At 35.5% G+C, this 14,562-nt stretch overlaps 1 protein-coding gene across 2 annotated transcripts in view; it reads left to right on the top strand.

Moving 5' to 3' along the window:
• Positions 1-14,562, top strand: part of ITFG1 (integrin alpha FG-GAP repeat containing 1) — a 267,814-nt gene that overhangs the window by 223,811 nt on the left and 29,441 nt on the right. For both annotated transcript variants that reach the window (XM_059906036.1, XM_059906037.1), the window contains exon 14: positions 8,746-8,824. In XM_059906036.1, coding sequence (XP_059762019.1) covers positions 8,746-8,824 — 79 coding nt within the window. The remainder of the gene's footprint in view (positions 1-8,745; positions 8,825-14,562) is intronic.

Genomic DNA, 14,562 nt, shown 5'->3' with positions numbered 1-14,562 from the left:
CATGGTGGTGGATACAAGTCTTCCAAAACTCCAGTTTCATTTATAAGCTCAAATTTTATCAGTAGCAACAAATACTATCAATTATTGTCGCAAAAGTGACATTCAATTTGTCATTTTCAAGAGAACGTTGGCTAATACCCAAGTCTGAATAACCATGGTTTAGTGCCACTGCTAATTACCAACCCTTTTACCAATGGGATTTTTGGACTCCAGGGGTCTTTGCACCACATTTTGAGAACACTTTGTAGAGGAATCAAGTCTGGATTTCTGGACCTTGTCTTTCAATATCAGAGTAACTGGTGCATGGTGAGAAGTTAATTTCAGCTTTAGGACTCATAACAGAGACTTGCTTACCTGATTTTTTTAATTGACTATAGGACAAAAGGGAAAAGCCTATATAAATCTGTAAAATAAGATACTATGAATAGTAGTATGAAATTTTCCAAATGTGAATTAGAAAAAAATATTCAAGAATATAATTGGGAAGGTTCACAAAAAGCAATACTTATAGCCCAAGATACCAATCTTCCAGTACATAGACTAGACTATGGGTAATAAAATAAATTTGAGGTTATAACACTGTGATAAATATAGCCTCATAAGTATTATCTCCAAGCCTCACTGCAATGAGACAGGTTTAAAGTATTAAAAGGCATACCCTATTCCAAAGAAACAAACCTAGGAGAGATGAAATAATTTATGTTAAGAAGTGTATACCACATTAGCAATGTTTGTTGCTAAGCATGTGAAGCAACTTACAGCTGGTGGGAGTATAAACTGGTAATACCACCTCAGTAAGAAAAAGAATAGGTACTACCTGGTACAGTTGAAGATGCTTATATCATATGACTTTACAGTTCTGCCTCTGGGTACATAACCCCTGATAAATGTTTGCACTTGTACATCAGGTGACATACGTAAGAATGCCGTGTTTATCATGGCAAAAAAAAAAAAAATGGGAACAAGCGTTGATCAACAAAAGAATGAAAAATATTTATGCTATAATCATGCAGTGGAATACTTTACAGCCGTGAAAGTGAACTACAGCTACTCATCCTTAATCATGGATGAGTCTCAAATTAATGTATTTTTTAAACAGTCACAGAAGGATACATACAGTATGATTCCATTTACATAAAAACTTAAAATAGGCATAACCAAATATATTTGAACATTTATGTATATGATAAAACTTATAAAAGAAAAAAGGAATAATTGCATGAAGAAGATAGTTGAATAGAAGTTAAACTATGAAGTTAACTGTGATTTGCTTTAAAACTGCATATATATGTAGGAATCAAGATGGCAGAGTAGAACTTGGAGCTCACCTGTCCCCACAAACACATCCAAATTACATCTACCTGTGGAACAATTCTCACAGAAAACTAACTGGAAACTAGCAGAAGAACTCCTAGAAAACCAAAGCTGCAAGAAAGATCTCCGTGTAACCGGGTAGGATGGGGAAAAAAAGGCATTGGGTTGGGACCTGCACCCCTGGGAGGGATCTGTAAGGAAGAGAAGGTCCACACAGGCTGACCCTTGCCCTGAGGAGCAAGCTAGTTGAGCCACAATCTCGGCATTCCAGTCCTGGGGTCCTACACGGAGGAGACAAACCCCCTTGCCTGCTGGGAAGTCTGCTGAGATGGACAAAAGGGCTGGAGAAGCCTAGACTCTACTCACAAGGAGTGCACATGTGCTGGCTTGCCAACTATCAGGGCGGAGAGAGCCTGCACTGGTGGCTGCCACCTTGCTGCCCTTTACAACTGAAAGGGGCAAACACCCCAGCCCCACTCACTCCACACCACAGCTTGGCATGAAATCTGGGAAAAGACTCAGTCTAGCTATGCAGAGACAGACTGGGGCACAGAAATATTAAAAATCGTAGAAGAATACTATGAACAGTTATATGCCAACAAGTTGAACAACCTTCCAAAAAATGGACAAGTTTCCAGAAACATACAGCCTGCCAAAATGAGTCAAGAAGAAACAGATAATTTGAACAGACCGACCAATCACTGGAAGGGGAATAGATTCTGTAATTAAAAGAAAAAACTCCCAACAAACAAAAGTCCAGGACCAGACGGCTTCACTGGGGAATTCTATCAAGTATACAAAGAACTTACACCTATCCTCCTCAAACTGTTCCAAAAAATTGAAGAGAAAGGAACACTCTGAAATTCATTCTATGAGGTCACCATCACCCTGATACCTAAACCAGACAAAGGTATTACAAAAAAGAAAATTACAGGCCAGTATCCTTAATGAATATATATGCAAAAATCGTCAACAAAATATTAGCAAACCAAATCCAACAATACAGAAAAAGGATCATACACCATTATCAAGTTGGATTCATTCCAGGGTCACAAGGATGATTCAACATACACAAATCAATCAATGTGGTCCACCACATTAATAAAAGGAAAGACAGAAACCACATATATGATCATCTCAATAGAGGCAGAAGAAGCATTGACAAAATTGAAAATCCATTCATGATAAAAACTCTCACCAAAGTGGAAGGGGACGTATTTCAACATAATAAAAGCCATTTATCACAAACCCAGAGCCAACATAATACTCAGTGGTGAAAACTTAAAAGCCTTCCCACTAAATTCAGGAACAAGACATGGATGCCCACTCTCACCACTTCTATTCAACATAGTATTGGAAGTCCAAGCCATAGCAATCAGACAAGAAAAAGAAATAAAAGCTATCCACATCGGAAGGGAAGAGGTAAAACTGTCACTATTTGAGAGGACATTATACTCTATGTAGAGAACCCTAGTGTCTCCACAGAAAAACTGTTAGAACTAATGAATGAATTCAGCAAGTTAGCAGGATACAGGATTAATATATAGAAATCTGTTGCATTTCTTTATACTAATAATGAAATATCAGAGAGAGAAAGTAAAAAAAAAATCCCATTTAAAATTACATCAAAAAAATAAAATATTTAGGAATAAACTTAACCAAGGTGGTGAAAAACCTATATGTTGAAAACTATAGAACACTGATAAAGAAACTGAAGATGATTCAAACAAATGGAAAGATATCCCATGCTCTTGGACTGGAAGAATTAATATTGTTAAAACAGCCATACTATCCAAAGCAATCTGCAGATTTAATGTGATCCCTATCAAAATACCCATGACATTTTTCACAGAACTAGGACAAATAATCCTAAAATTTATATGGAAGTACAAAAGACCCAGAATTGCCAAAGCATCTTGAGAAAGGACAATAAAGCTGGAGGTATAACCCCCCCAGACTTCAGACCATACTACAAACCTAAAATAATCAAAACAGCCTGGTATTGGCACAAAAACAGACACACAGATTAATGGAATGGAATAGAGAGTCCAGAAATGAACCCACCCACCTATGGTCAGTTAATCTACTACAGAGGAGGCAAGAATATACAATGGAAGTTGGAGGGACCAAAAGCTAGTACAATAGCCTTTGCCTCCCTCCTCAGCTTCTAAACTTATCAGACACAGGTGAAGAGAGGAAGAAAGAAAACCAGAATATTCCTGGACTGGGGGCTTCCCTGGTGGCGCAGTGGTTGAGAATCCGCCTGCCGATGCAGGGGACACGGGTTCAAGCCCTGGTCTGGGAAGATCCCACATGCCGCGGAGCGGCTGGGCCCGTGAGCCACAATTGCTGAGCCTGCGCGTCTGGAGCCTGTGCTCCGCAACAGGGGAGGCCGCGATAGCGAGAGGCCCGCGCACCGCGATGAGGAGTGGCCCCCGCTTGCCACAACTGGAGAAAGCCCTCGCACAGAAACGAGGACCCAACACAGCCATAAATAAAGTAAATTTAAAAAAAAAAAAAAAAAAAAAGAATATTCCTGGACTGCAAGAACCTGACCAATCACTGACAGCCGCAAGCCTGCTGCCTCCAGTGCATCCTGTCTGCGTGTGATGGGTGTGCTCCTGATTAACACCTCTCTCTCTCTCTCCCCTCTCCCCCTTTTCTTCTTCCTCTTCCCCTTCCTCTTCCTCCTCCTCCTCCCCCGCCCCTCCCCCCTTCCTCCTCCTTTTCCTCTTCTTCTTCTTCCTCTTCTTCTTTGCCTCTCTCTCTGTCTCTGTCTCTCTCTCTCTCTCTCTCTCTCTCTCTCTGTCTCTCTCTCTCTCTCATTCTACAGCGTGCTGTGGGTTTGTGCTAATAAATTTGAGAATGTTCAGGTCCTGTCATCTCAGAGTGACAACCGGACAGAGGAGGAATCACAGAGAGGTTTCATATCGATTAAGACCTGTGTTGAGTATCTCTAAAGAACAGTCCAAAGTGAGCAGTTCTTAAAGACTCTTTCCTGGGGACAACAATGGGATACGGTCCATCCTGTCTCAAGAACTCCTGATTAATAACTGAATCCAGGCTCCCACCCCACCCCCAGAAACTGGGTGGGCTTTTTTTTTGCTTCCTGCAGCTCCCACCAGTCCATTGGCTTCAGGGAGTGCGTGTGCTGTGGGAGGCCTCCATCCCATCTGAAGCAAGGAATGTAACGGCCCAACACAAATTCTTCCAACAGGGCTCTTTACTGAACTTACACACTACCCCAGGAAGAAGTACCAGCATGGAAAACTACTTTACTCTAAGTCACAGAAGCCGAAGGAGCTAAAATTTAGCATCGCACAGTTTTCTGTGAGATGTATATGCAGAATCAGCAAGCATGGGAAATTCGAACCAACCCCTGCAGGGATTGCCTTGGGCTACAATCCAGTTGCCTTGGATTCTATAAGAAAAATCCCTTTGAGAGAGCATCCCATTCAAAACTTATTCATATGTAGCTTAAAAGCCACCCAGGTTGTCCTATCACCTGCAGTAATTATTCATATGCAAGGGAACCAAGAGAGCATATCCTACTTTGAAGGTCAAAGAATCCCAAAAATACAGGAAAGGTGTGTTTTGGGGGGCAGTGAGAATAGTGTTCAATTTGTGGGATAAGACCAAATTATAAAGTTGTTATTTTAAAGGGCTTTTAAATGCTACACAGGATGAACTGCCAGCATCCTGAAGAATTATAAATAGAGCTTCATGTTTTTGTGAAAATGCCATATATTCATTTCAAAAAGTGCTTGGTTCCAGTTTTATTATCAGTGCCTATCAGTACAGCACGATGTTTAAGAGTGTGGACCCTGCAGCCAGACTACCTATGTTTGATTCCTGACTGCTACTTACTAGACATGGGGCCCTGTGCAAAGCCCTCATTTTTCTCATCTCGAAAATGGACATAAAAGACTGTTGAGCCAATGCATATAAAGTTATTACTACTGTATCTGGCATATTATAGATGTTCAATAAACTTTGGCTATTATTATGATTGTTTCTAGGAATCTAAAATTCTCAGCATATTCACTGAGATCAGGGTAATACTAAAGAGAGTTCATTGAGACCTGGTAAATGCTATTTATGCACAGTGAATTCTTCACTTAAAGCTCTACCAATATTCAGTGCCTGAACATAATCCTCACTTCTCTAGCTGGGACACTGCATTTTGATGATATTTGATCATGACATCAGAAGAGACTAAATTCACAGAAAGACTTAGAAATTCCAGTTGCTCATAAAATAGGATAACTGAATAAAAAAATGAAAAGTATAAAATTTGTTTAGACTTCCACACCAACTCTATTTTATCCTCCAAAAGGAGTGTTTTAGGATCAATTTCACTAAAAATTAAATTTATTAAGGGAGATAATTCAAGCAGTTATGCTAATTAGCAAGTGTTAGAGCCATAAGATTAGACAGTTAGCTTAACACTGTCTATGTTGTCCAGATAATTAGATGAAAACTTTCCTTTTATTTATTCCATTAGCCCAGCTAATTTATGGTAATTCCCTATAGTCTTCTTGCCTATAGATTTTATGGATCTAAGAGACCTAGATTCTATATAAAAATTAAACAACTGGGGATTTCAGAAGCAACGTGAAATATATATATATATATACAGTAGAGAAAAGACAGTCTCTTCAACAAGGGGTGTTGAGAAAGCTGAACAGCTGCATACAAATCAGTTACAACACTCCTCAAACCATACACAAAAATAAACTCAAAATGGCTTAAAGACTTAAATATAAGACATGACACCATAAAACTCCTAGAAGAGAACATAGGCAAAACATTCTTTGATATAAATCATAGCAACATTTTCTTAGATCAGTCTCTCAAAGCAAAAGAAATAAAAGGAAAAATAAATGGAAACTAATCAAACTTAAAAGCTTTTGTACAGCAAAGGAAACCATCAACAAAATAAAAAGACAACCTATATTTATTTATTTATTTATTTTTCGCTGTGTTGGGTCTTCGGTTCGTGCGAGGGCTTTCTCTAGTTACGGCAAGTGGGGGCCACTCTTCATCGCGGTGCGGGGACCGCTCTTCATCGCAGTGCGCGGGCCTTTCACTATCGCGGCCCCTCCCGTTGCGGGGCACAGGCTCCAGACGCGCAGGCTCAGTAGTTGTGGCTCACGGGCCCAGCTGCTCCGTGGCATGTGGGATCTTCCCAGACCAGGGCTCGAACCCGTGTCCCCTGCATTAGCAGGCAGATTCTCAACCACTGCGCCACCAGGGAAGCCCTAAAAAGACAACCTATATAATGGGAGAAAATATTTGCAAATGATGTGACCGACCAGGGCTTAATTTCCAAAATATACAAACAGCTCATACAGCTCAATAGCAAAAAAACAACCCAATTAAAAAATGGGCAGAAGACCTAAGTAGACATTTCTCCAAAGAAGACCTACAGATGGCCAACAGGCATGTGAAAAGATGCTCAACATCACTAATTATTAGAGAAATACAAATCAAAACTACAATGAGGTATCACCTCACACCAGTCAAAATGACCATCATCAAAAAGTCTACAAATAGTATATGCTGGAGAGGGTGTGGAGAAAAGGGAACCCTCCTACACTGTTGGTGAGAATGTAAATTGGTGCAGACACTGTGGAAAGCAATATGGAGAGTCCTTAAAAAACTAAAAATAGAACTACCATATGATCCATCAATCCCACTCCTGGTTATATATCTGGAAAAAATGAAAACTTTAATTCAAAAAGATACATGCACCCCAATGTTCATAGCAGCACAATTTACAATAGCCAAAACATGTACAATAAATAACCCAATCAACAGACAATTGGCTTAAGAAGATGTGGTGTATATAACTACAATGGAATATTACTCAGCGATAAGAAAGAGCGAAATATTGCCATTTACGGTAACATGGATGGTCCTAGAGAATATTATACTTAGTGAAGTAAGTCAGACAGAAAGACAAGATATCATTTCTATGTGGAATCTAAAAAATAATACAAATGAATCTATATACAAAACAGAAACAGATTCATAGACGTAGAAAACAAACTTAAGGTTACCAGAGGAGAGAAGAAGCAGGGAATTTTATTCACTATCTTGTTTTTAATAACCTTTAAAGGAATATATGGGAAAAAAATAACTGAATTACTATGCTGTGCTCCTGAAACTAACACAATATACTTCACTTTTTCAACTTTACTTTAATTTTTTTAAAAACATGCATATCTAAAGAAAAATGCTTTCTTTTGTCTATCTACAAACAGCAATATAGATATAGAATTTTGGTAATTCTTTCATGGAAGTAGTATGTTGTACAAAGCATAATATTCTTTCTACATAAAAATACTTCATTAACAAGTTTGTTTTTATTTTTTGTATGATAGTCTATTATGAAACTTATTCAGTTAGTAATGTCTTATGAGTAATTCCATTCTTGTAGCAACCTGTTTTCTCATGGTCATTGAAGCAAATGGATTTCTAAAGTTCTTAAAATATCAATCAGGCAATTGTAGCATCAATGAAATTAATAATTTCTTGCCTGTCATCTTGAAGGAAAATCATTTCTAGTGCATAATTAAACTATCTAAACTTCTTTATTAACTTTTCCCTACTTTATTGGGAAGCACAGTAGAATTTTTAATTCTGCGAAGTGTTCAAAGCATTTCTTGATTATTTTCTTATCTCTTCTTAGGATACCCATTGCAGACATTGGTTTCTTTGTACCCCATTTAATTAACTTTGATTTCTAAAGAGAATAAATCATTGTATCAAGGTGTGAGGAATGTTCCAGAAATAGGGAACAATACACAAGTTGGAGATAAACCTCACCATTGTATCTAGGCTCTGCCAGTGATGTTTCCTTGAGTGGAAAATAATGTATTCTCTAAGTCTAGTGCAGGAGATAAAAATGTTTTGGAACTACTCAGCAATATTTTTTATTCTATTATGATTATTATGGATGGATTTTATTTATTTTTGAGAAATTTTATTTATTGAGAAAATGTAAACTATGCCCAGTTTGTTCCAGAAGGGAAAAGCAATGCTGTGTTCAACAGAAATGTCATAATAAAACTATTCCAGGTGGGACCAAAAGTAGTAAAGAAAATTTTGCCTAAAATACTCATCCTTATGTAATAAAGAAGAGACATGATTAGATCTTAGAAATATCTAATAAAATTAATGAACTATAAAAAAAAATTAATGAACTATATAAATACAACTATCAAATCATTTAAAGTGTAAAGAATTTTCTACTAATACAGGGTTTTTTTAATAGATAACACTGGTTATTTATGAACATGTTCTCTAAGTAACTGCCATCTATGTAAGAATTTTATGGAGGAGTGTTTACTTTTTGTAATAGATTTGCCAGAAACTTCAAATGATGCACTTACTTTCCAAGGCTTAACTATTTCTTTTTTATTGCAGCCCTTTGGAGTGAATCAGCCTGGACCTTATATCATGTATACAACTGTAGATGCAAATGGATATCTGAAAAATGGTTCGGGTAAGACTTGATATGCATAATAGCACCTTTAATCAATATATTAACAAAGTAAACTGGATGACAAAAATTATCATGTTTTCACATTCTTTATAAAATCTTCACTTTTTATATTATACTTTGTCTTTCTGTATACTTACATCAGTAGATTACAAAAGGTCCTCATGACAAATATATTAACATTAAATTCTTCATATATCCCTATTGTAGGGAACCACATAATTATCCTTATTTTTCAGTTGAAGTAACAGAGATTGGGAGCATTTACTTCAGTTATCTTGATCAAAGTATGAAATAGTAAATTAGTTAACAGAGCTCATCTTAGAAGAAGTAAAAATTAGGAATCCAATCTACTCCTAGATTAATCCTAGTTTTTTCATATGTGGACTAGAAACTGGAATATTATACAAATTTATATAATATTATGTAATCATATGTTTTGATATATGATTATAAAGAAAAATCTTGTTTTACATTTGAATAAAGGGAAATGCAATCAATCAAAAGGGAAATAAGACTAAGCAAAGGATGTCTGATCTTGACAGATGGCTAGCTGACTGAGATACGATCCAAATCACCATAAATACAACTGTGAACATTTCAATTCTCTAAGGAGGAAAAGGAATCCTAACATATTCATATGCTTCTTTGAGAGTGCTAGAGTCCTAACCATGAAGAAGTACGTGTAAACAGAGTTACTGTTACTCCTCCATTTTTAAATGAACTAAAAAAAGGGAAGAACTCATTATATAGCCATTTTCATTTTATATAATGGCATAACATAATATACCAGAGTGCATTTCCTTTTAAGCTAATTGTATACATTTAATACTGTCATCATGCTACTGCATCAACACAGAAACATTCCATGAAACAAAAACTGTCTGAAAAATTCAAGGAGAAATTTACAGACTCAGTTACAGTTTACCCTTGACCAACATGGGAGGTTAGGTGCACCATCCCTCTGTGCAGTTAAAAATCTGCCTATAACTTATAGTTGGCCCTCATTCCTCCGTATCCTCCAATTCAACCGAATGTGAATTGTATAGTACTGTAGTATTTACTATTGAGAAAAATCTGCATATAAGTGGAACTGCGCAGTTCAAACCTGTGTTATGCAAGGGTCAACTGTATAGTCAAATACGTTAATGTACGACTGTCAGTCAAGGAAACTTAAAATAAATCTGGATATAGTTGATTTGAACAAATTACTTATTTACATTTTAATTCATATCTATATTAAACTGTATATAAAAGATTCCAGGACCAGCTGGTTTTATTTTTTATCAGTTAACTCTTTGAGACTTTGAAGATGCACATAATTTTAGTTCTAGATTAGATGTTTCGGAATGCAGGGGGGAAAAAAGTTGAAGTTACTTATTTCATTTTATGAAGCTAGTATAACTTCATAAAGCTAGTATAACTTTATGGCTAGTATACAAAGCCATTATACCCAAAAGCAAAATCTTAGCTGACTGGTGAATTATCAATCAAAAATGCTGTCTAAAATACTAACAATTTAAATTCATCTGTATTTTGAAAGAATTACTTACTTAAGACCATCAAGTAGGTGATTACCTCGGGAATGCACTGATGGTTTAAAATGGGGAAAATTTCTTTATTATCATAACAGTAAATCAATTTTTTAAAGATTTGTCTCCCTCTTTTTTTTTTTTCATGTAATGTATATTGTGTAAATCTTTCCATGTCTGTTCATCTAGCTAGTCCTAATTTTTTTTAATTGAAGTATAGTTGACTTATAGTGTTATATTAATTTCAGGTGTACAACATAATGAGTCAATATTTTTAAACATTATATTCCATTTAAAGTCATTATAAAATATTGGTTACATTTCCTGTGCTGAGCATTATATTCTTGTATCTTATTTATTTTATACCTAGTAGTTTTTAACTCTTAATTCCCATACCCTATCTTGCCCCTCTCCCCACCACTCTTCCCTCTGGTAACCACTAGTTTGTTCTCTGTCTATGAGTCTGTTTCTATTTTGTTGTATTCATTTATTTGTTTTATTTTTAGATTCCATATATGTAAAAACATACAGTATTTGTCTTTCTCTGTCTGACTTACTTCACTAAGCATAATACCCTCAAAGTCCATCCATGTTGTTGCAAATGGTAAAATTTTATTCTTCTTAGTTCTAGTTTCTTTTGGAATTGTTTTGTATGTGGATACAGTAACTGGATAATTTGCTGGGGGTTTTTTTCAATATAACAATACAACAGTAAAGATCTATGTGATATATTTTTGTGCAGTTAAATGAATAATTCTCACTTCATAGAAAAAAATCTAGAAAAATACTCATCAAACTGTTAACATTTATCTTGGGAGAGCAAGATTTCAAGAGATTCACTTCCTATTTGGTACATTTCTATAACTTTACTACTTTTAGTCCTTTTTATTTTTAAAAGATAAATTTTACAGCAAATTGAAACCTACCAAAAATTAGATATAGAAGATATTTTTTAATCAGTGATTGTTGTTCACAATATATATTTATTGAACCTCTACTACAAACTAGGCATTTGTACCTAGTAGGATATCTTATTAGATGCTAAAAACCCATTCAATAATATTCACTACACATTGCTGTTTTTATAAGTAAATGGAAAAATATTTCCGTAGCATGATTGCTTTTTAATCTACTCCAAAACAATAATGGAACATTGGGTTTATTCTCACTCAATTATATATTTACTTCTTCCCTGGATTAGGAAGGAATTTGTAAGCATAAACGCAAAGGAGAAAATATCTATAGAAAAGATAAATGCATAAATCAAATGAACGCATACATTTTCATGGCAAAAAAGCATAAACAAAGGTAAAAGACTATAGCAAACTGGGAAAATCTAAATGTCCAACAATTGAGAAATAATAAGTTGTGATATCTTATAATAATTTCCAGCCTACAAAATATTTTAGAATAATTTTTGATAAAATGAACAGATGTTTATGGTATAACACTTGGAAAGGACGCACATCTGTGTGCATAATCCAAATTGTGTGGGTGTGGGTGTGGAGTTTTTAGTGAACCCATGTATAGGAAAAATATAGAAACAAAATGACATATAGAAACGTTACCAGGAATACCTCTTGGTTGTGGGATTTTGTTCTTTATTTTTTGCATTTTAGTTTATACACTGATCATATATTGCTTTTAATTTGAGAAATATGTTAATAATAAGTAATCATAAATATTTTAAAAATATTTCACACATATGCTATATTTCATGCATAAATATATGTTCTAAACAGGGAAGTGGCACTTAATTTAATTGATTTAGGAAGTACTATTATGAAAACCTGCCCCAAATTTTAAAGGATTAAAATTTCTAGTTTAAATGTTAATTAAGCATGTTGAAGTCTAAAGAAAAATTACTTGGTTAAACTATACCTTCCAACCCATACAGCCCCACTAGTAGAGAACGTTCCACTCTAGAAAGAGAACGACCACATATGAATACTTCAGAAACTGCAACCCTGGTTTTCTTATAGAGCACCTAAGGGTCACTACTCATTAGTGGATCATGAAATAAATTTAATGGGTTTTGTTAAGGGCTTTTTATTTAAAAGAATAAAAGGTAGAAAATATCAAGTGTATCCTACATTTAGTATTGTTTCATGAAAACTTTATTTTAGGGTTTGTGTATCTGTGTTCTTACTGGGTGGTGACATAAAATGTAGTTGTTACTGTGGGCTGTGATCAAAAAAGTTTGAAAGCCACTGCTAGAGACAATAACATGCCTTAGTGTTATTCAAAAAAGGCCTGGCCTAATTATCCTTTCTGCTTGTAGACAAATCTTATTGTTACCAAATACTCTGTGGTCTTACTCCACTTCCTAGCAAAGCGTGAATAGCCAAATGTTATTAGACAATTATATTACAGAGGAGTCATTAATTTTCTAAATAACCATTTACCACTCTTGTAAATTAGCCAGAGACCTGCAATAAGTACCCGAATTTCCTAAATAATATTTAATAAGAACTTAGTAGATAGGAGCATGTAGGCCAAATTGTATGGATTAGGGAGTTGTTGGTCATTTCTAAATAATAACACTATTAGACCAAGAATTGTTTTCTACCTCTTAAATTGTTTATTTGGCCCTGCTGTTATAAAATCATTTCCCTTTAGTCCTCTAACATTACTGTTTGTTAACATACCTGAGAAAAGCATAAGTAACCTTTACCTACTATGCATTCTTCATCATATGCTTCAAATATAAGAGCAGTTAAAATGTATGGTAGACTGATATGAAAGGGCAAAAATGCATTTGGATTAGGTATAACAAAATTCATATTGATGGTAAACATTAGATTATTGAGAAAAAATGATTTGTTGTAACATATAAGCACATTGTCTTTCTATAATTTTAACCTTTCAGGTTTCTCCATTTTAATCAGTAATTGTCAATTACATCTTCCAGTGTCAAAACACATTTTATTCTTTATGTTCATTTCTCACCTGCGTATTTTCTGAAATTATCTTCAAAGTATAGTCATGTTCCATTTATCCACACATAATTATCCGTAAAAGAATGTTTTAGTCTTGAGTCATTTTATTTTAATTACTCATCACATTTTAAATTCTCATACCCAAAAATTTTAGCTTGAGCAATACTTAATCAGGCATATTTTTGTGTCAAAAATCATAATTCATAACAAGATAATGGAAAGAGTTGTTATGCCCTGCTGGATTATCCATGACATTCTTCTTATCTGAAAGAATGAATTCTTGCAAGAAGAATCATTCCCTTTCCTTACTCTCACATCAAGTAAAGACCTCACAGGAATAGTCAAGTCCACAGAGATAAAGATGAGGGCATGGCGAATAATGATTTTTTTTCCCACTGAAATGAAAGAGACAAAGGGAAGGAGGGAAAATATGGAATAGCTCTAAGCAGTACTGATACATCCTCTTCATTTAATTGTAAATTGAATTAATTAATTAATTACAAGAAATACAGAGAGTCTGAGAAACTGTAAGGAAGTTTACAAATTATTCAGCTATTCAGCAATTAGAAATCCCATCTACACAGATGCAAGTGGGTCACAGTCATATTCTGGAAAACCAAAAGAAAGAAAATAAGAAACTGTAGTGCTGGGCTTCCCTGGTGGCACAGTGGTTAAGAATCCGCCTGCCAATGCAGGGAACATGGGTTCAAGCCCTGGTCCGGGAAGATCCCACCTGCCGTGGAGCAACTAAGTCCGTGCGCCACAACTGCTGAGCCTGCACTCTAGAGCCCGTAAGCCACAACTACTGAGCCCACGTGCTACAACCGCTGAAGCCTGCACGCCTAGAGCTGTGCTCTGCAACAAGAGAAGCCACTGCAATGAGAAGCCCGCGCACTGCAACAAAGAGTAGTGCCTGCTCACCGCAACTAGAGAAAGCCCGCACGCAGCAATGAAGACCCAACACAGGCAAAAATATAATTAATTAATTTTTTTAAAAAGAGAGTGAAATATTTGAAGTGTTGAAAGAAAAAGTCACCAACCTAGAATTCTATATACAGCAGAATTTTCTTTTAAACACAAAGGAGAAATAGACTTTATCAGACCAACAAAAACTGAAGGAAGCATCGCCAGCAGATCTGCTCCCCAAAAAAAGTTAAAAGAAGTTCTTTAGGGATAAGGAATATGATAGGTCAGAAACACATACCTATATAAGAAAGGAATAAATAAATGAAGATAAAATAAGACCTTTTATTTCTTAGTTGATCTAAAA

This window comes from Balaenoptera ricei, chromosome 19 (assembly GCF_028023285.1).
Source record: "Balaenoptera ricei isolate mBalRic1 chromosome 19, mBalRic1.hap2, whole genome shotgun sequence".
Taxonomy (NCBI): domain Eukaryota; kingdom Metazoa; phylum Chordata; class Mammalia; order Artiodactyla; family Balaenopteridae; genus Balaenoptera; species Balaenoptera ricei.
Note: the sequence above shows the minus strand (reverse complement) of the source record. Positions and strands in the feature narration are given on the sequence as shown.